The sequence below is a fragment of the Misgurnus anguillicaudatus genome, chromosome 8 (assembly GCF_027580225.2).
Source record: "Misgurnus anguillicaudatus chromosome 8, ASM2758022v2, whole genome shotgun sequence".
Lineage (NCBI taxonomy): Eukaryota > Metazoa > Chordata > Actinopteri > Cypriniformes > Cobitidae > Misgurnus > Misgurnus anguillicaudatus.
Genome location: NC_073344.2, coordinates 35,609,141 through 35,632,231, shown reverse-complemented (window position 1 = coordinate 35,632,231; position 23,091 = coordinate 35,609,141). Strand labels below are relative to the sequence as shown.

The following is a 23,091-nucleotide window of genomic DNA, read 5'->3' as shown; positions in this document are numbered from 1 at the left end:
CTCAGCCGCGTCGCCGAAATGGCTGGTCTAAAATTGAACATTTAGGACGATTATTAACGACCTACTTAATGCCCGCAAGACACAACCAGAGATGGCGTTCCTGGACCACCGGGGGTGGGCATAGCACGTCCGGCGGTCTGTGGGGTGAACCCAGTCGCACGTAGCGCCAGGTCAGAGCCACACAGGATTCTTTAGTTGCCGGACCCTCACCTCTGCAGATCCTTCAGTGCCTTAGCCTGGCGGACCTGCATCACGCCCTGGCGCGCACGGCAGAGGCCGCCTCTCACAAGCCCGTGGGTCTGTGAGCGGAGGGAGGCTGGTCTCTTGGAGCAGCAACCTTAGCGGCCCCGCCGTCAGGAGAGGTGAGAGGTGATGGCTGAACGATCGGTTCCGGGAGGAAAACGAGTTTTCCACGACCGTGTCAACCAACATGCACCCCGGGAAGAAAGGCACAGAAGGTCGGGGCTGTTCTTACAGTCCTGAAGTGCCAATCATCTAGGCGGGACGGTGCGGTGGGGGAGGAGCTCTCCGCTCCACGCAGACCGTCTCCGCGCTCCCGAGCGTACATGGCCGCCACTCGGGGTCGAGCACGGAAGCCCCTACCCAACCCGAAGGCGGGAGTGGGTCCGAGTCGGCGACCGAATAGACGACCCCCTCTCCGATGCTGTGACAGACATAGAATCCTCGTGAGGACTGAAAGAGGACGAGAGCGCGTAGAACACGCGCCACCCGTCTCTTACGGCACCTCTGGCTGTGGATGGGGGTGCTGAGAGTCACTGGACGAACCAGCTAACCGATTCAGCACCGTTTATACGGAGATAAGATTTCCGGAGTTTTGCCACCGCACCTTTAACGGGGCTCCGCAACGGAAAAACGGGGGTAACGTTCCCGGAGGTACGAAACCCGTCTCCGCCATCCAAGAGGTTCATGCTCTCTTAGGAGTATGAACCCTCCACGATCGCAGCCTCAGCATGCACTCTTGCGCACGAGAGAAAACGATCGTGGCCACCCGGGGACCCATACATTTGCTGCATCCAGAAACACGGACGGAAAGACATCTTTAAAAAGACGCTCCCGTCTCAGTGCAAGTGAAATGCTGTCTTTAAAAAGACGCAGAACACCGCAATACTCTTTTAGAGGAAATACTCTTTTAATGTGCTGATGTTGATGAAGCACACAGGGGAACGGCTACGCACACACTCAACTAAGAGTGAGAAAAAAATCAAAAAATTAAAAAGAGAGGTGGAACACCCGCGAGCCTCCGCTGAAATGCCTTTGCCCAACCAAATCGAACACGCAGAGTTCTCCAAAGAGCAGAGAGTAGCTTCTCGTGAGCAGTCAGTCTGCCAGCTTTCGAAGCTAAAAAGCTGATTTGATAACTGCACCTGCCGCTCATTAAATAGCTGTGCGGCGGGGCGGCGCCGGCAGATGCAATTATCTGCATGCCAAGTTCATTGGCGTTTTAAAGGTTTCTCGAAGCAGATAGGTCACCCGCGAAGCGGTTCCCAATTCGTCGGTCACGACGTGACGTCGTAGTGACCGACTGAAAGGGAACACGTTTTTATCTAAATTTGTCAAAATGGATTTATTGCGTTTTGGAACTCTTCATTTTAAACTTTATAAACATTAACTTTTTGTTAAGAATTCCATTGATATTAGACTTATTTTTTTCTCATATTTGTACAATATGTGTGTAAAGTGCAATTTATACTTCTGCGTCGAGTGTACGACATAGCCCGAAGTTTAGTGAACGTACGCGCCCCGTCGAACGCACAGCATTGCAAAGCATAGTATATTTGACTCGTACCTGTAAGCAGACGTTCGACGCATGCGCATTGTGACAAAATGCAATGCATCTCCTGGGCTACATACTACATGCGCATGTGCAACCTACACGTAAAAAGTTTGCACGGTTACAAAAATTCAGTGGTTCGCATACTAGGGCTGCAACAAACGATTATTTTGATAATCGATTAATCTATGGATTATTAGAGCGATTAATCGACTAATCATCGATTATTTCAACGACTAATTATTCAGCTTTTTCAATTAGTTAAAACATTAAGTTATACATATTCTAACTAATAAATAAAAAAAGAAAATCACTTCAGCATTGGAAATAGTTGTTTTAATAAACTTTAAGCAGGGGTAAGTTTCCCGAACAACGACGCAACTCGCTGCTGAACCACCATAGTATGATGCATAGTTGGAGAAACTAACTACCTTATCAAAACTGTTTCCTGAAAACATCGTAACTTTGTCACACATTCGTCGTTTGAACCATGTTGGTTCAACAACATAGTTGATGATGTCACGTAGGAGGTGGAGTACTAATTAATCTGTTCAAATCGATTTAATATCAGATTACTGTTGCGTTAAATAATGAATAATCGTCTCCCAAAAAATTTGCGTCTGAAAGAGAAACTCCTAGAAATGCATATGCAATAAGGTAAATCGCAACAATAACTAGACTACCCCTTTTCAGCGCTAATTTTCCACTGAGCGTCTATAGTAAATCGTAACATCATTGTTTAACGTCATTGTTGCTGGCGCAAGCTGTTACTAAATCTGGCCCTAAGTGTGTTGTCCCTAAACTAACACTGGTTGTGTTTTTTTAACACATCCGTTCTAAGAGTGTATATGAATTCGGAGGATACTGTAGCAGGAATTATTTTAAAGTAGATCTTACCTTCTTGTGATCATTAGATATTTTTGTACATCCCGTATAATTTGTCCATGTTCTGTTACTATCTGGGTGAACAAACCATTTACTTGAATTGGTGCAAATCTTTGTTGCCATTTCTGAAAAAACACAATTTGGAAATTAGTAATAATAGTTACATGTATTCAATTAAAGTTTAAAATGTTTAAACATGTGTTGTTCTTACCTGACGTGTCGAAGTTATCATAATAGCCTGGACAGTGCTGGGCTGATGTATACCCTCGTTCTATTTCTTCCCAACACATCCACCCATCCCAGGTCCGTTTACACATGGAACCATCTGCAATGAAGCCATTTACAGTTAGGACCAAATCAAGAGTCTTATCTTACACTTCAACTGTTGGGTTTGGAGTCTTTGCCTTGGTAATTGTGACCTTGGTCCAGCTTGGTGTCATGAGTTGCACCAGGATCACAGCTTATAATCTTGTAAACCGTTTTGACTACAAAATTCTTGTTGTTTTGTGAACAAGAGAAAATGTCCGATAACACGTTGCTTTCCGACCTATTATTTCTTGCCATCTTTAACTCTTTCCCCGCCATTGACGAGTTAACTTATCAATTAAGAGAAAATGCTTCCTTACAAATGACAAATTTTTCCGGCAATCAGAAGTATTTCCTTTGAGCAAACACTTCAAACTCTGTGTATGTTTTGATGATCGCTCTGAATCTGATCTCTATCAAAAGTCCTTCACAAAAACGCAATAATCTCAGCTTTATGCTCAAAAATTGAATATTTTTGAAGAAACCTACCCATATTTGAGAGGTCAAAGAACAAATAAAGGTAAGATAAAACTTTTTTTTTTGAAAGCAGAGGGTCTGTTCTTTCATTTGATATATTGCATGTTTATATCAGTGGTGACCAACTCTGTTCCTGGAGATCTACTGTTGGAGTTCAGCTCCAACTCCAATCAAACACACCTGAACCTGGCAATCAAGGGTCATTTCAGGGCTACCTAAAAAATTTGAATTAGAGGCAGGTGTGTTGAAGCAGGGTTGGAACTAAAATATCCAAGAGGGTATAGATCTCCAAGAACAGGGTTGGTCACCCCTGGTTTGTATATTTAAAGAAGAACATTTTAAACTTTTGTAAAAATAAACTTTTTAAAAACAACGTGTAATGTAATCAAGAAGGCGAACTGGCGACTGCCTGGAGTGACAGAACCTGCCATTCGAGGACCAAAAAAATGCTGGTCGTTTTGTTGGGACATTGTGATGTGTTGCAGACGCAGCTTTTATTGTTGTCCACTGTGTCACTCTCTAGTCTAAAAAATAAAAAAGTTCTTGTGTCACAATGCCCAAAATCAGGTAGTCTCAACTACACTACACTACACTACATTTTCCAGCTACTGTTATTTTTAAGCAACACAAAGAATTGAGACAGTACCATAACGGTTATAAAAATCTGCTTACAACCCCTGGACAACTGAGATTTGAGTCTCACACACAGCCTTAAGTCTTAAATCAATGGCCAGACAGCTAAAGCTTTTTCAAATGAGACACACCCCATAGATTAGTTCCATTCGATCGTCAGCTGTCAAGAGTCCTCCCATAAGTAGCTGGATGATGTGGCGTCACCTTCGCCTGTGATTTCGGCCCCATGTCCCCTAATGCTCCCTTAAATCATGAGGAATATAAACTGCACCCTTTAGGCAATTGTCATGACTATCAACCTCAAACAATAGCAAAAGCCCCCTAAAAGTGTGTCTACTAAAACAAGAAAAAGTAAGTTTGTCAGGATAAACTTACTGCATGCTGAAACAGCCCTTGTATGAGTTTAATATGAATGTTCAAACATCAAACCAGACTCGGAACTCAATGTAATGCCACGGTCACAAAAGACTTTTCATTCCCCTTACTTTCACTCATACGCATGCAAATGCGGGAGACCAGAAATGGAAGCTCCTACGAAAAACTTTTTTGCAAGAGAATTCCAAATTCAAGTTTCATAAACTCTGACTGGAAATTGACACATTGCATACATGACCTTTTCAGAAAAATGATGTAGAACTCATTTATAGTAGCGGTATCAAACAATTTGAAAATCATGTTATTGTTGTCTATATGTCTATGTCTATATGTCTATGTGATGTTTTAAGACAAGCCATGTGCAAATTCATCATTCAACAATATTGTTATTCCCAAGGTTTAAAATTACCTTGGTTTCTAACTGCTGAATGTAGCATCTATTTACATATATATCTATGGCCCAAAGTGGTGCGAAAGCGTGAAGGCAGGGACTAATTTGTATATTCATATCTATGGTCCGAACTGTGCTAATGAGTAGAATATAATCATAGAGTGAGGCCATTTTCACCAACTTTTAGGAAGAGTCAAAAAATAGTTGGAATTACAAAAAGTCATCAACACACAATGTTATTTGGGCATTTTAAGAATAATTCTAAACCAATGTAATCAGTTTAGGCGGCTGGTAACCTCTTTTTCGAGGGCGCACAATGCAAAGCTTATCAAAACATGTATTTAGCCCGTCCTGTGTGTGGCGCTTCATGTCAAAATATATGTTCTGCGGTCATGTGAACCTATCTGCATCTTGTGTCATGTCAAAATACATGCCTGCTGCAGATACTTTGAAGGGGTTTATGATTAAAGAGATGCTCGCATTTGCCAGATACTCAATTAATCTCATGTGTAATCAGAGTTAGTGGTAAGTAAGTGATGCGTGTGCAGCAGGCACGTATTTTGCCGTGATGCATATAGGTTCACATGACGCACCAAACATATTTTGACATGACAAGTCAAACACGACACTCGGAACACATATTTTGAATTGCGCACCTCGGAAGAGAAGTCACCGGCCACCACTGGTAATTATCAACATAAAGTATGGAAATACAAAGATCTCACCTGTTCTGTTGTGATTGGTGTCTTTCATAATCCTCTGGTAACATTCAAACTGGGCAGTCAAAATATTGTGACGAGTAAAATCTATATCATGATGGGCCTTTTGCGCCGTACCTTCAGTGCTATTTTCTGAGAGGACCACCACAAACTGTTCAAAGGTATCAAGAAAATAAAACTGGATCAATAAACACATTAGCATCGCTTTATAACATTATATAATATTTTAAAGATGACAAAATTATTCATTTGGCAAATGCATTTATCCAAAGCAACTTACGGGATTCAGGTTATACATGTATTCCCTGGGATTCAAACCCATGACCTTAGCAGTGCTAACGCTATGATCTGCCAGTTGAGTTACAGCATTATCGACTCGTTAAATTGCATAGCTGGTGTTCATAAACGTTTAACATGTATAATTTCTATAACTTTAATAACTATTAAATGTTAAATCTGTAGGCGAGGTCCAAATTCACAGTTAATATAATAAAAATATCCGAATTCTAATTCTAAAGTGATTTATGCACAAATAAATATTTTTCCTTATTTAATTGTACTTAAACAACACATGTAAAATATGGTCACAGTTGTTCTCATAACATCATAGCTCAAAGGACATACGGGTCACATGACAATGAAAACATACGGATAAGGTATGTATGAAATGTATTTATACTGCACCCAAAAATACTATATAAACGTACAAATGTACTTTTTAAAAATAAAGCAGAAGGTATTTCATCTTATTTAATTATTATTTAATGGGAGGAATTGATTAAACCTTTTCATAACTGGGTGATTCTCACAAAACCATTGAAACACCACGGCACTAATGATTTTAGCTTTAAAATGTGTAATATAGTAACATTAAAAAGCATCAGAAATAACACAATACTGTGTTCTACCTTGCACAATGTGTGATTTCAACATAAGAATTTATAATTGTAAATTTTATCTCATTTTCTACTGAAATTCTCATTACCGCAATGTGTCCGGCTGTGTTTGAACATGCGTTATGTTGTAATTTAATCAAATTAACACAAAAATATTAAGAAAAAAATAAATTGATGTTTTGCTAGACTACTTTAGATGACAGAAAAAATATTTACTGAATATTCATGTATAGTAATAATGAAGAAAAATCTCATCCTCCGCAACACTTTTTGAGAACAGTTTAAGCACACATACAGAATTTTAATAAAGTTTGATTTTGAGTGACCAAGCACATGGACCAGTTACTTCAAGATGGCTACCAGGTAAGATCATTTTTTTACAGTTAATTTGAAATTTTGTCTGGTCAGAATGCTTACACGACATTTTGATTATCATTACCGCAACAGATGCTTATTAAATGTGAATTTAATTAATAGAAGCATAATACTTTGATTTTAAATGCATGTGCAGAATCTCCAAATTATGTTCTTTCAGGTTTGTCATGTCATTTTGAAAATATGTCAGTGTTAATGTTTTTTGACTGTTGCGGTAATGAGATTTTTTAGGACAAATTTTTTAAATTATGTTACAAAAAGTGTTAAATGATAAGTAAAAGTTTTTAAATGAATGTTCCCATTTACTCCAGACTTTGTTTTTCAATGTCTGGTTGCAAAAAAAGTAAATTTAAGCCATTTTTAAATTTTCATGCTTGACATTTTTAAAACCAAGTTTTCGTGAGAATCACCCAACTATTACTTAAAGCTATAACACTTTACAATAAGGTTGTATTTGTTAACATTAGTAAATGTATAAGCTAACAAGAACTAAAAATTGCTGTTTCCATCCCACTGCTTTTATGCACATCAGAAACGAGTAATGGAAATGCCAAATTTGAATAAAAAGTTCCTTAATTCGCAAAAATAGTTTTTATGCTTGCTTGAAGTGGTTTTTGTTTTGTGCGAAAAAGAGTTAATGCAAATAATTGGAAATGGAAATCAAATGCGGAATAAATTCTGATGTAGCGAACGTTAAACACACATGACCAATCGTCGGCATACGTTTTTTGCGCTGAGAGTTGAAAACAATTTCAGCTTTGGGTTAAACGCTCAGCTCGTCAATGTCACTTCTCACTCTGCTGTCTAATCACATTGGAGGTGGGGCGGGGCAAAAATCACAACAACCAACCAGCGCATCATTCAACGTATGATAAGCAGAAATATCATAGCCAAACCAAACCTAAGCGCTCAGCTGACATTTTCAGCCGCCTGACATTTTCAGACGCGTTTAAACACTTTGGTCTACACGCCCGCTAAGAACTGGATGAAAACGCACCTAATTCGTTTTAAAAAAGTATTTTTTTATGTTTTTGTCAGAGGTGGGACAAAAGACATGCACAAGTCATATGTAAGTCTCAAGTCTAGTGGCGGCCGGTGACTTCTTTTTCTATGTGTTCGGCGTGTCATGTGAACCACGTGCATCATGTGTCTAACAAAAAAGTGTCTGCTGCGCACACGTCCAAAGGGTTTATGATAAAAGTGACGCTCGCATTTGCCAGATACTCGCTTAATCTCATTTGTAAGCAGAGTTTAGTGTTAAGTTAGTGTCTTGTAAGTATTTTGTTAACTTGAGCGTCTCTTATATCATAAACCGCCTTGATGTGTCTGCAGCAGGCATTGCGTTTTGCGATCGGAGTGGCCTGACGTGCTTCCTAGCTGATTAAGATGTTCTTAACGCACCGCGCACCAGAGGAAACCTGTTAAGATAATCGGTGCAACCACTAAAACAATCAAGACTCTACCTAGGATTGTCGTAAGCCGCAAGGGGAAAAATCGTCCCAAATTCAGCCTAAGTCTAATTTCAACCCATAACAACGTTCAGTGGGGGCTCTTGAATGCTCATCCCAGGGGCGCAAATTCAAAATAAGTGTTCGGAGTGTTATGTGTGTTGCTTGTATTTTCAAAATATGTGTTCTGCGTGTCAAGAGATCCTTTGTGCATCACGTGTTTTGTCAAAATAAAGGGGGTTGCACACCGGACGCACAGCTCAGCACCGCGTCTAGAGGTACTCAAAGGAATCGTAAACCAGAAGTGCACATTAAATAGCGCGAGCTTCGTCAGATAGCATCTACTTCAAAATGCAAAATATATGTTAGCAGCCAATGTTAATCGTTAATGATTTGGGACAAATATGATGTTATTTAATGTTAAACTATGTGAGTGGCGCTGTGTGGTGTGACAGGGATTTGAGCAACTTCCTGAGTCAAAGCTAGGCGTCGTGGACAGGCGTCACCTGTCGGCGCCGGTGTGCGTACACTCATAGAAAACAACGTGTTAGATTTTTTTTGCGCATCCGGTGTGCGACCCCCTTAAGTGCCTGCTGCACACGCGTCAAAACCGTTTATGATATAAGAGACGCTCACGTTCACAAAATACACGCAAGACACTCCCTTAACAGTAAACTGTGATTACATATAAGATTATACGAGTATCTGGAAAACGTGAGCGTCACTTTTATCATAAACCCTTTAGACGCATCTGCAGCAGGCACTTATTTTGACAAGACATGTGATGCACATAGGATCACTCGACGCGCAAACCACATACTTGGAAATTACGAACCACACACATGATGGGCTACATACATGTTGTGACGAACTTCGCATCGAGCACCCTCGAAAAAAGAAGTCACCGGCCGCCACTGACAACTTTTGATTTTAAAAATGTATTAGTAAATGAACAAATATTAATAAATGCTGAATGCGTATTGTTCATTGTTAGTTCATGTAATCTAATGCAGTAACTTGTTAACAAATGCAACCTTATTTTAAAGTGTTACCCTAAAAACATATTGAAAAACTCAAAAAGTTCTGATATAAATGTTGTACAATTACAAACACAAACAACTTAAATACCTCAGAGGTGGTGGACAGTAAGAAAAATGAGGTAATCCAACATCTAAACATGGTTCCTTTTCTTGGTCTTTTCATATCCAAATAAGCTGAAAGAAAGCAGATACAATATGAAGTATTATTGTACATATTAAGAACAAACTGTGATGAATTAATTGCCGTAATAACAGATGAACAGATCTGTTATTACATATAGCTTGAATTTACGATGCAATATATCCAAAGCATTATAAAGCGCACATTTTCTCAGTATGTGTTATGTTTGTTATGTTTCCCTGGGGATCGAACTCATGGATCTTTTGCACTGTTAATGCATTGCTCTACCAATTGAGCTATATGGTTTAGGTTTACTTGTTTAGCCATAATAATCCATCAGACTTGTGTCGTTCTCAGGAGGGTGTAACAGCATAATTTGGAGACAAGTAGAAAGAAATCAAAGCCTCTTTATCAGATAAACCACAAACATTACATGGTTCGCTGTGGTTGTTTTGGCTCAATAATAACATAATCAGTTTCAAAGCTAAGGAAGAACTAATATAGCCACAATAAAGTTGTTGGTAAAAAAAAAAGAAATCACTATTTTTACATGCTAATGTTTAATGACATCCTGGACTACAGACTTATTATTCACAGCCCCGGTTTATTCTTTTTATGGCGTTCCATGTGGAACCATCAGAGCATTCCAAAACATCTTTAACATCTGCCTCGATTCTGTTGTTATTTCCTTTTTAAATCAATACCTGTCGGTACCGACCATGGCCAAGGGCTGGAACGACATGTGATTCTTTTGTTCGGCCTCCAAACATTTCCTGCTTGGATGGGGACAGAAACCACATGACTAGACTCATGTGTGGAAAATTATCCATTTGGTTTTGTCTTTAGTCTGGGAATCAACATGCTTCCAAGTCAATTAACGTACATGTGCTTTTATTTATAACTTCCATTTGGATAGGAAATATTTTCTCAATGCAAAATCTCAATGATGCTTTTGAAGAAATGTTTGTGGAGCACCTTACGCGTGCATAACTCTGAAAATGTCACATTTTGGTTTAAAAACACTACTAAATGTATTGTTTATCAGCAAGAGTGGCTAAGCAATCTTAGAAATCTCAAAAAATGCAAACCATCCCGGGCTGAAGCATCACAAAGTTAAAGTTTGGACAAAGGAAATGTTTGCAGACATGAAAGACACACTGTGTGTCATACAGGGTTACCAAAAAACTAATTATAAATAGAAATGTACCGATCGACCAGTGTTGGGTAAGTTACTCAAAAAAAGTAATTAATTACTAGTTACTAAATACATCTTCAACCATGTAATTAGATTACTTTACAAATTACTCTCTTCAAAAAGTATTTAATTACTTATTACTAATTACTTTCTAAATCCTATTAGTACATGATACAAGGATAGGCTTGAAATGGCTCAAAGAAATAATAAATGAAAGTATATAAATTATTCTGGTCCCACTTTAGGGTCCAATTTTCTCTATTAACTAACTATTAACTACTTTTGCCTCAATATACTCCAACTACTGCTTATTAATACTAAAGTAGTTGTTAATTTTAAGTATTGGTAGGAGTGGGGAGGGTTAAGGATGTAGAATAAGGTTTTGCAGAATCAGGCATTAATATGTGCTATTAAGTATTAATAAACAGCCAACAGCTCATTAATATGAATCAACCAGTTAATAGTGAGAATTGTAAACTAAAACCATGTTAAATCCACTATTGTATTTTAGTATACATAATTGTTTTACAGTCCATACAGTATTTAATTACATCAGAAGTAACTGTAATTAGATTACAATAAAAATAAGAGTAATCCCTTACTTTACCTTTTGAAGGGAAAAGTAATTAAATTACAGTAACTAATTACTTAGTAACTAGTTGAACCCAACACTGCGATCGACAGGCAAATTTTATGCATGCTTGGCCCAGACCGATAACCGGTCGGTCAGTCTCATAACTTTCCGATTCCGAGCCGGTCCACTGTCTATCCCCTTGGAGGTGTTACTCATTATCAGAAGCTAACTGGACCAAACTTAAATGCAAAATCATCCAGATCAGGGGTGTGTTTCTACTACGATGATGTAATTCACTGCTTGACTACCATACTACAAAGCATCATTGGAAAATGAATGACGTGTTCACAACTGCTCCCTAAATTTGTAACAGCTTTGTCCCACTTCCATTAGTAAAACCACATTGTTCTGGGTTCAGCAATATCAGAACTTGTAAATAATAAACTTCAAAAAAATTCAAGGCCCTGGAAAGTTTTTGAAAATATATATGCATAGATACAGGTCATTGAAAGTGCTTGAATCTATTTTATGCAAGAAGTTTTCTGGAAAAAATCCATATTATTCCCTGTGTAGTAGGATAATATCATAAAAATTCTAGTCTTTGTAAGGACACATGCTAAACTGTGCGAATGTTCATTCATTCCAAAATGCTTTTTTGCATAGTTGTGTCTGACAAATGAAAACGTCTCTGGTTACGTATATAACTGTTCCCTGAGAAGGGAACGAGATGCCGCATCTCTCTTACCATACTTCCTGCGTCCGTGTAAAGCCGTCTTTGGCAATATTTCAGATAGTGATCCCGTGTCACCCTGTCTTTGTCGTTAAGCCTCACCATTGGTTGAATTTAATAAATACATTCAGACGCACTTACCCCTGGAGGCGTCCCCAAAGTGTCACCACAGTGACCCAGCGCGAGTTCCCTCGAAAGAGAATTGAAATAATGTATCTTAAAAGGTAACACGATGTAACCTTGCTCTCACTTGAAATGTGTCCCCACATTTAGTCCTTGAATTTGAGGGTATTGGACCTGAAAAGTCTTTGAAAGGTCCTTGAATTTAAAGTTAACTAATGTGTGGGAACCCTGGATCAGGGGATCATTTTGGTATTTTCCCTCTGTAGTTTTGTACATGTGATGCCATTGTACATCAATGAGTATTAGCTCTTTAGGTTCACTCATCATACTATCTTTCTAACCAAGTAAAGAGAAAAGTTCCAATCACAACTTTCCTAAAGTGTTCTTTTCCTTCCTGGTTTAAGGAAAACACCACATCACAGAACAATGCTGATACAGTAACTGGAGCTTTTTGGAGCGATTAACTCTTTTTGTTGGACCATATAGACAACCCCTACACTGTAAAATGTTTATAGCTGCCTTAATGTTTATAGCTGCCTTGTTATTTCTTTATTCCTCACACAATTTCAGCATTTATTCATGGCGAAAAATGTATAGACAAGTTGATTCACACACAGGTTGGGGGAGGGCAATCTGGTATCTATTTGGTATTGACCTAACTTGAATGTTTTGGAGTGTGGGAGAAAACCCATGCTGACAGGGAAAACATGAAAACTCAACACAGAAAGACCACCTGACCTAGCCAGGGCATCGAACTGGGGATGTTCTTGCTTTGAGGCAACAGTGCTACCCACTGAGGTGCTGAGTTTTAAGTGAAGTCATAAAAACAAGTTGAAATTGCTTAACTTCATTTAATAAGTTAATGTGTAGTCAAAGTTTAAAATAGTAAGTTGACTTGCACGGCCAATGTGTCCACTGTGATGAACATAGTAGGGAGATGGAAGACCACAGGCACAGTTCTTGTTCATAGATATGTACACTAGATGTCGCCTTGGCTACAGCAGTTCATTGGACCGAATGCGTCAAACAGAGCTGCCATCTTGAAACAGGGGAACCCCGCATCAGCGTCATTGTAGGCAATCGTGTAACAAAAAAAAAATTACCATAAATCGTCGTGAATGCGATTTTCTTGTTTTGGTTCGTTTCAACAGTCAGACATGTATTTAGCATTTAGTACAGGAAAAAATTAAATCTACTTTTTCTTACATATATGGTGCTAGTAGCCCTAACATCCATACGCAGCACAAAAGTCCGGCATCGTCCATGAATTCAAAGTACAGGCAGACATAACAGCTTTACCTAGATACTTCTAGTGACAAGACCCCTGTTCTAAGATGGCGGCGGTTTTGACGCATGCTAAGAACCCCAAGGCGACATCTAGTGTATACATCTATGGTTCTTGTTAAGGCCAGAAGTGGCAGGCCAAGTAAAAATATTGGAGAGGCAAAGGCGAAGGATGGTGAGAATGCTCAAAAACAGCCCACCTCCAAAAACCTACAACAACAACTTGCTGCAGATGGTGTCACTGTGCATCGTTCAACAATTCAGCACACCTTGCGCTTTGATGCGAAAGTAGCCTTTTCGGCACACACGCCACAAGTCGCTTGCGGTATGCAACAAAGATTCAGTTATTTGCTCATAACAAGGACCGTTATGCATGGCGGCAAAAGAACACAGCATTCGAAGAAAAACACTTGCTTGCTACCCACAGTAAAATTTGGTGGAGGTTCCATCATGCTTTGGGGCCGTGTGGCCAGTGCCAGTACTGGGAATCTGGTTAAAGTCGAGGGTCTTATAGATTCCACTCAATATCAGCAAACTCTTGAGAATAATGTTGAGGAATCAGTCACAAGGTTGAAGTTACGCTGGGGCTGGATATTTTAACAAGGCAACAACCCAAAACACTGCTCAAAATCTACTCGGGCATTTATGCAGAGGAACAAGTACATTCTGATATGTTTTGGATCTGGAATGGCCATCCCAGTCCCCAGACCTGAATATCATTGAACATCTGTAGTGATTTAAAGCAGGCTGTCCATGCTCGGCAACCATCAAACCTAACTGAACTGGATATGTTTTGTAAGGAGGAACGGTCCAAAATACATTTATCCAAAATCCAGAAACTCATTGCAGGCTATAGGAAGTGTCTTATTTCTGTACTAAAGATTGATGTGATTTTTCTGTTGGGGTGCCCAAATTTATGCACCTGTCTATTTTTTTTATGCATATTGCACATATTCTGTTAATCTAATAAACTTCATTTCACTACTGAAATATCACTTTCAGTTATTTGATAGATCAATGAAATTGCTGATCCAAACACACAAATATTTATAAATAAAAATCGTGGAAATTGTTAGGGCCAGGGGTGCCCAAACTTTTGCATACGACTGTAGCCACCACAGGACAAACATGTCATCGTTTGAGTACATAGTGACCAAACATGCTCTGTAGAGCAGTTTGTCCGTTCAGGGCTACTGTAAAAACATGGTGGTGCGAAATGGCGACTTCCATGTAATGGGACCAGCGGTGTATGCAGATAAAAACGACTCCTTCTAAGGTAATAAAAACATAACAGTTTATTACATAAGGTCTTTATAAACCACTAAAAATATAGTTATGCATATTATACTTTATTTCTGTTAAGAGATCCTCATAAAAGTTACACAATGCACCTTTAGGATATAAGCTATGTTTCTAATCTACTGTATGTTTACACTACATTTCTAAATATAAAAATACTTTATATATAACTCTTTCTACACATTGTATAATAATTATTTTACATACCATTTTGCCCATCATGTAACTGCACATACACTCCCCCAAAAGATAATTAGGAACACCGGTCAATTTCTCATTAATGCAATTATCAACCAATCACATGGCAGTTGCTTAAATGCATTTAGGGGTGTGGTCCTGGTCAAGACAATCTCCTAATCTCCAAACTGAATGTCAGAATGGAAAAGAAAGGTGATTTAAGCAATTTTGAGCATGGTTGCTGGTGCCAGACGGGCCGGTCTGAGTATTTCACAATCTGCTCAGTTACTGGGATTTTCGCACACAACCATTTTTAGGTCAGACTAATTCAAGCTGATAGAAGAACTATGACTGAAATAACCACATGTTACAATCGAGGTATGCAGCAAAGCATTTGTGAAGCCACAACATGCACAACCTTGAGGCAGATGGGGTACAACAGCAGAAGACCCCACCGGGTACCAGTCATCTCCACTACAAATAAGAAAAAGAGGCTAAAATTTGCTATTGTCTAGATTTCTGTTGAGACATTCAGATGGCACACCAACCCTCCCGGTGACATGACAACACCTGCCCTCGTTGCCAAAAAAATAGACCGGCCCACCAGGAATCCTCACGGTTCTCCCTATGGCCAATCCAGGCCTACACTGTACTAAAATGGTCCCCACAGTCACCAGATCTCAACCCAATAGAGCATCTTTAGGATGTGGTGGAAAGGGAGCTTCGTGCCCTGGATGTGCATACCACAACTGCAAGATGCTATCCTATCAATATGGGCCAACATTTCTAAAGAATGCTTTCAGCACCTTGTTGAATCAATGCCATGGCAGTTCTGAAGACGAAAGGGGGTCAAACACAGTATTAGTATGGTGTTCCTAATAATCCTTTAGGTGAATGTATTAAATTCCCACCAAGATAGCAGGGTGGACTATAGAAGACATGATAAAGTGCTACCAAAGCTCAGGAGTAGGAAGTAAAGTGTAAAAGTCAATCCAAGCTATGAAATATTAGCACCAAATAACACCATGAGCTAAACATTCTCGAACTATTTGCATGTCACCATGTAAAAATGTTCATCTTCATTAGAAACTCCAATAACAGACCTTGAAAGTGCTTATTGTAATTTTAAAGTGTATAAAAACAGCTATAAATCTTTCACCATTTAGGTGTTGACAGCAGGCATAAATCATTTGATAGATGCTATTCTAATAGGAATGTGAACACAAACTGTTTTCCTGGGCACTGGAAGATTGGACTATTCCCAGTACTTGGTGGAAAAACAGAGGGAGATGATAACATTTTGCCCTTCCTGTAAAAACTGAAGGAGTGGATATCGATGTTACATTCCTAGAGACCTCCTCTCATACTCAAAATCTACCCTGCCCCATGTTTCTCTCTCTCTTTTCTCCACATTTCCTCTCTCTTGTCACTCAGTTTCTTTTTTTTTAACAAATATTTGTACATGATGAAGCAATTGTAGAATAGAGCAGACAGACCTAAATGAAAATGGCATGAAACAACTTTAAAGGATTTCAAATGTACAAGTACATAATCAAAAAAGTCACTTTCTCTCTTCCTCTTGGTCGCAAAAAGCCAACGTCCAGATCTTAAATCAAGAAGCCCGTGTCAGCCACTGAGAGTTACAGTAGTTTAACTCATGTCTGTTTAGGAAACACCCATGGATATCACACAAAATGTTTCCACTCTTTACTCAATTAAATTTATCTTAAAGAGACAGCGCGATGCTCAGTTGTATACTGAAATCAACAGATATGAAAAAACTCAACTCAATAGACATTTTGTATCATTCAGTAAATAGCTATAATCTTAATCGTCTGTCCTGCATGTTTCAAAGGTTTGTCACATTTTTTTCCTCATGCGTATTACACTGCATCACACAAGCATAAGTGTTGTTGTACTGAATATCATCAACAGAATTTCTAGCTATGGCCCTGATCACAGTCATGGGAATATTCACTACAAAAGCATTACTGGAAAAACTTAAACCAACACAACCAACATCAACTGTTGCATGTCACACAGCAAAGCTGACTGCCTACACTCTTAAAAATTAATGTTCTTTGTCAGACTATGATTCAATAAAGAACATGTTGCACAAAATGTTCATTATAGTGGAAAGATTTTCTAAATGTAATGAAAAGCTAAGAAAAAAATTGTTACAGTGCAGTTTAATAGTTCTTCTATAGCATCGCTTTGGGGAACCCTTTGTGGTACCTTGTTACCTGGTTGCCTTAAAATTTTGAGTTAATCTGACTTAAAATTAGTAGTTGACACAACATATTTACACTACTTTTTTAAGTTAAACCAACAAATCTTTTTTTAAATCTTTACAAATCTTCATAGTAAAAAAAATCTTTGCTGCCTTCATTTTTATGTTGAATCAACTCAGATTTACAAGTCATGTCAACATACTATTATTTATCTTGACAAGAGATGAGTTGCTACAATTATAATAAAGTTGATTTTTTCCAACTATATTTAAAATGCAGCATTTTTTGTCAAATCAACATATATTTAAATGCTACTTTAATTAAAAAAATTAAGTTAAACAACTTTAACTAGTTTTTATAAGTTATGTCAACTCTTCACAGGTCCAAACTTAAAATAGTATGTTGAATTGACTTGCAAAACCAAGTTGTTTTAGCTTCAAACTGAATTTTTTACAGTGTAAGTTATACCAACTTATATGTAGTTATAACAACTCATCTTGAAATAAGTTGAAATAATTAATAAATAAATCTGAGTTGATTCAACAAAAATTAAGGCAGTAAAGAATTTTTTACAGTGTTTATATTGACAAAGTACGGTCATGTCAAAGATTGAAATTAAAAGTGAAATCAACGATTGACAAAATTTAGCCTGGATTTCACAGACTGGGTCACATTTTTTTTAGCTTTTCACCAGAAATTTCTAAAACCTGCTTTCTTAAAGGGATAGTTCACCCAAAAAAAATGAAAATTCTGTCATAATTTTCTAATTTTTATGTTGTTTTAAACCTATATGAATTTATATTTTCTGATGAAGACAAAAGAAGATATTATGATAAATGATGGTAAGCACACAGCTGACTGTAACCATTGACTTCCATAGTAGAAAAAACAAATCTGGTGGAATTCAATGGGTACCGTCAACTGTGTGCTTACCATCGTTTAGCAAAAATCTTCTTCATCATTTATCACAATATTTCCATAATATTTGTTTTCCTACTGTGGAAGTCATTTATCAAAATATCTTCTTTTGTGTTTATCATAAAAAAGAAATTCATACAGATTTAGAACAACATCAAGATAAGAAAATGGGGTATACTATCCCTTTAATATGTATTTCTTCATTTATATGGTTTTAAATAAATATCAAACAGACATATAAAACAATACTCAATATTTACAGAGCTTTTTAAAAGTTCACTGTCCAGTTACAAAATATCTCTGTTACCGTCTATTAAAGTATCAAAACTATTACATTTAGCTATTAAGTTCAAGCAATTCTGCATAGAAATAGCCCTAAATGTGTAACTGAATAATTTTTAAACGACGTTTTAAAATCCTCACTGATAAGAAGCTAAATACATACGACTTTATTATTATTATTAACGTTATTATTTTTTAATGCGAAGTGATACAAAGCATTGTCTTAAAACACAAACTGTGAGCTATGACATGGCAGCATGAAGTTTGCTCAAGCTTTTTAATTCATTGCGCAATGAGTAAAAAGAAAATCTCAGGAAAACAAAAGTTTGTCGTTAAATAAAACCGACAAGTTGACATGTGTTTAATAATGTCTTCCTTACCTCGTTTGCTCGGTTCTCCGCTGTGTAATGTGTAGTGTATACTGAGAGATGTGTTGTAGGATGAGCTGTTGGGGCCCCTAGCAGAGCAGTGTGTGTGTGTGTGGGTTTCCTGTGACATCACACAACACATCTCATGGTGAGTGTCCCGTTACATTTCCACGGAGAGTTTTCTAGTCCTCGCGTACACGATAAAGTATTGTGGTGTGTTCGACTGGATGTGGCGCTGCGCACACCGACCGGCTTATGATATCAAAATACCGCGAGTGCGATTCGAAAGCACACTTCTCGCGGTACGTGATGTCATACACCGATCGGGCTGCGCAAAACGCATCATTTGATTAGAACTGAGCATCATCTCTTTTTGTTTTTATACAAGCTCTCTAATCTTATGTACATGAAAATTATAATAAAACAAACGCACTGAGACTGCTGTATGTCACTTTACCATACATTATACAAATAAGAAAGAACAAATATAATTTATTCCAGTGTAAATAATATGAAAATAGCATCGGAGGTAAAACTATAGCATCTAAGGTAATGTTTTAATCGTGATATTTCATCCAAAAGGCATTATCCTGCATTGTAGGCTTTATAAGGATTAAACTACTCCTATAGCGCCTCCTGGTGTATATATGTGTTTGCCTAAGTAACTTATTGCCATTGGGTAAAACTTTTTTGAACCATTTGCACAGCTTTTAATAAAAGGTTCGAACCTAGGGAACACACATAAAAATGTACATTTTGCAATGCACTGTAAGTTGCTTTGCACGAACGAGTCTGCCAAATACATGATTTTAAATGTAAAGATTAGGAAAAATAAATATATTCCTTAAATGTTCCCTACAATACAATTTCCCTTAATAGAGTCTCATCTAATAATTAAAAATATTAGTAAACAGACTTGTGCTCTATTTATTATTGAAGTGAAGAAGAAAGTAAGGCATTTAAGCAACATACAGAACAATATATTTTGATCCTCACAATAAAATCTACCGTAATTTTAAGTTTAAACAAATGGCCATTTTAGTGAGAAATTTTAACAAAATAAATATTTATGCAATTCCCTTTAAAGGAAATATTTTCAATTTGGCCTTGACAATATGCCTAGTTAGCTTATTCATTATATCCAAACATAAGCAGGAAAGGAATGTGCATTTAACACTTTCATGTTAGTGTAGATGTGATCAATATGAGATGTGTCAGGATTTGAGTGAATGTACTGTAATTTGTAGGTTGACTGATCTCTATTCTCCAGTTCACCGGTCACAGTGACACGAACAGAAAACTGACTTGAATTTGAGCCAAAAATCTTTTTGCTGTCAAAGAGCAATGTTTGGATGAGATTTGTTTCTAATTTATGATCTCACCTCAGTCTTCACCTTCTGTAGGTGTTATTTTGAAATATTCCTGACCCTGTGATTTGTCCTTTCTTTCTGTCCTAAAGAGAAAATGGATGTCAGTGTTATGTTGTGTTAAAAAAAAATGTGATTATCCATTTGTGGAAAATGGTAAGTAGTCTACTTCTTATTTACTTGATACTGCACATGTGTAGTTACAGGTGGAGAGAACATATCATTATATGCAAAACACATTTGAAATAGCTAATAAGATGAGAGTATAAGATACATTTGATCACATATTCTAAATGAGTTTAGCAAATCTGGTTTCTTATTTAACCATTTTAACATTACATAACCTCTATAAATAGCTATACATCAATTTAATATTTAAAGTTATTTTTGAAGGTATGTTTAAAGGTATGGTGGTGTTTGTTGCAATTTATTGTTTTGGGAGACATAAAATGTAGAACATGAATAAAGGAGTAACCTGTTGCAATAGGCTATTGTGGACAGGGCCAATGTAGGGGACTTTGGCTGGGGACAGAGTTTATATTATAAAACTATGGATGCAGAAAATCCCACTATATTCATATCTTTTTCATAGCATTTGCACATTTACAGGTTATTACAAAAGATGGAAATCCTTTGGAATTCACCACACCCCCCCCTGCCCAAATTCACTCTATGGACTTAGTCACCTGAGTCCTCTCTGAAGAAACATGGAACTCCATCCATTATGAAAAGCTTACAGAAATGCCAATCATTCTGACAGACAGGTGGGCCTTTCCACACCAGTTTGCTTTCCCAATAGGACAGTATATGCAAATAAAATGTGAGAACAGCTGGTTATAAAATTTAGTGAGAATGCCAACAGTTTTCCTCATATTATTTGTGTTTTAAAGGGGCCATGGCACGATGTCAAATAAATCTTTGTTGTCCCCAGAGCACATATGTGAAGTTTTAGCTCAAAATACCATATAAATGTGGTATTTATTTTAGCATGTTAAAATTGCCACTTTGTAGGTGTGTGCAAAAATGTTCCGATTTTGGGTGTGTCCTTTAAAATGCAAATGAGCTGATAAAATTCAAACACTGATCACTATGATGGTGGTTTGTTGCAATTAAAACTCAATTGTGCTTTTCTCTGCACTAAATGGCAGTGCTGTGGTTGGCAGATTAAGGGGTGGTATTATAATAATAAGAGCTCCTTATGACATCATAAGGAGAGCCAAATTTCAACTACCTGTTTTTTCATGTGCTTGTAGAGAATGGTTTACCAAAACTAAGTTACTGGGTTGATCTTTTTCACATTTTCTAGGTTGATAGAAGCACTGGGGACCCAATCATAGCACTTAAACATGGAAAAGTCAGATTTTCATGCCATGGCCTCTTTAAGCGCTGAATTTTCTTAATAATGGTGGTTTGGACAAAGTGTCAAACTTTGGAGGTCTAACATTGCATTCTTTCAATGTTCATCGTGACATAATTAGGCCGTAATCAGGGACATAAGCAATAGCGTATAAGATCTTTTTAGTTAGGGTTAGAGTAAAACCATGCTAGATAGTAGTCTTCCACGAGTAGGATTGGGTAGGATAGATCCCAGCTGATAATGGGTTCCTATTAGGCAACAACCTAGCAAACCTGAATTAACGTAATATAGCAACAACCAACAAAGGACATATTCTAAAGAAAATATAAAAATCATATGCATACACTTAATAATCACCAGGGGGAGCTAAAGTGTTTGAACCTAAACTTCATTATGGGTCACCATGATGGGCAGTTGTAGCCTAGTGGTTAGAGAGTCAGGCTTGTAACTGGAGAGTTGCTGGTTTGAGTCTCACAGCCGGTGGGTTGCAAGGGAAAATGTGGTGCCCTTAAGCAAAGCACCTTATCCTAATTGCTCCCTGGTTGCCAGTTAAAATATGGGTTAAATGCACTTTCCAGTGTTGTTCTGGAGGTCACCTGTCCTGCATATTTTATTTCCATCACCTGCCTATAATTTGTTTGGCAGCCCTGAAAAACTTAATTCGCTCAAGTGTGTTTGTCTGGGGTTGGAACTGAAATCTGCAGGACAGGTGTCCTCCAGTAACAGGGTTGGAGACCCTTGAACTAAATCATATTAATTATATAATGCAATATGGAGTGTAAAATTCCTAAATTATTTTATTTGTTCCCCCTATAGTATGTCGTTTCATACAGTACATCATTGAGCAGATATTAACATCTATCTTAAAATTTCTCATATTCGCTATATCAGCAAAGTTCATAAAATCATGTCTGCTGAAAACTTTGTTCATGTAGGTTAGTTGGTAGAGCATTGCATTAACAGCACAAAAGGTTGTGGGTTCAATCCAAGGAACATATTGACCATATTATATAGTGAATGCAATGTAGTCACTTTAGACTCAAATGCATAATGATGGTAAAGTTAAATATTTGTTCGCTTCTACTTTTTAATTGACTTTATAAAAGCTAAATAATACGACTGTGATGGATTTCCATTATCCAATATAAATTGTGCTTTATGATGCAGAACAGAACTAATGATGTATAGTGTTGTACTGCAATCACTGTAAGCAAACCATTTATTCACCTTTTGTTTTGTAGTGATATTTTTTGTTATAAAGTATTCATGTCTCAATTTATTAACAAGACCTCATTTAAAGTTTAGAATGAATTCAAATGGATTTCTCAATGCTATTTGCTTTCTCCTTCTCCCTGCTATATATCAATCCCTCTTTAAAAGGCTGTTGTACAGGTCTTAACCATCTTGAGTTTGTCACCCTATTCGTTCAAAAGAATTGGCTGTATTACATTAAAGAAATTGAGCTTTAACAACAAGTAGAACTCTAGAAGTATTTTCAGAGTTCAGAAACCTGTGCAAAATTAAATAAATATTTTAATCTAAATTGAGAGATTTTGTTTAACTCTACCTTCATTATTCTGTTCAGAGAGCAAGAGAGACTCAACGTGTCATTCATGTGGTGAGTCATGGTGAACTTTCATCAAAAAAGACACAACTCTTGCTCTGTGCAAGAAACAGAATCATAGACAGGAAATGGCATCCCTGAAATATTTCTATGTTGATATGAGA

The 23,091-nt window shown here is 37.5% G+C and overlaps 1 protein-coding gene across 1 annotated transcript in view; it reads right to left on the bottom strand.

Annotated features, from left to right (window-relative positions):
• The window catches only part of calcrlb (calcitonin receptor-like b), a 47,723-nt gene extending 28,918 nt beyond the window's left edge, over positions 1–18,805 (bottom strand). Inside the window, exons 1-5 of the mRNA XM_055213551.2 lie at positions 18,652–18,805; positions 9,426–9,511; positions 5,585–5,729; positions 2,889–3,002; positions 2,690–2,802 (exon numbers count right to left, since the gene is read on the bottom strand). Coding sequence (XP_055069526.2) covers positions 2,690–2,802; positions 2,889–3,002; positions 5,585–5,729; positions 9,426–9,511; positions 18,652–18,781 — 588 coding nt within the window. The 5' untranslated portion in view covers positions 18,782–18,805. The remainder of the gene's footprint in view (positions 1–2,689; positions 2,803–2,888; positions 3,003–5,584; positions 5,730–9,425; positions 9,512–18,651) is intronic.
• Positions 18,806–23,091: the final 4,286 nt, after the last annotated feature.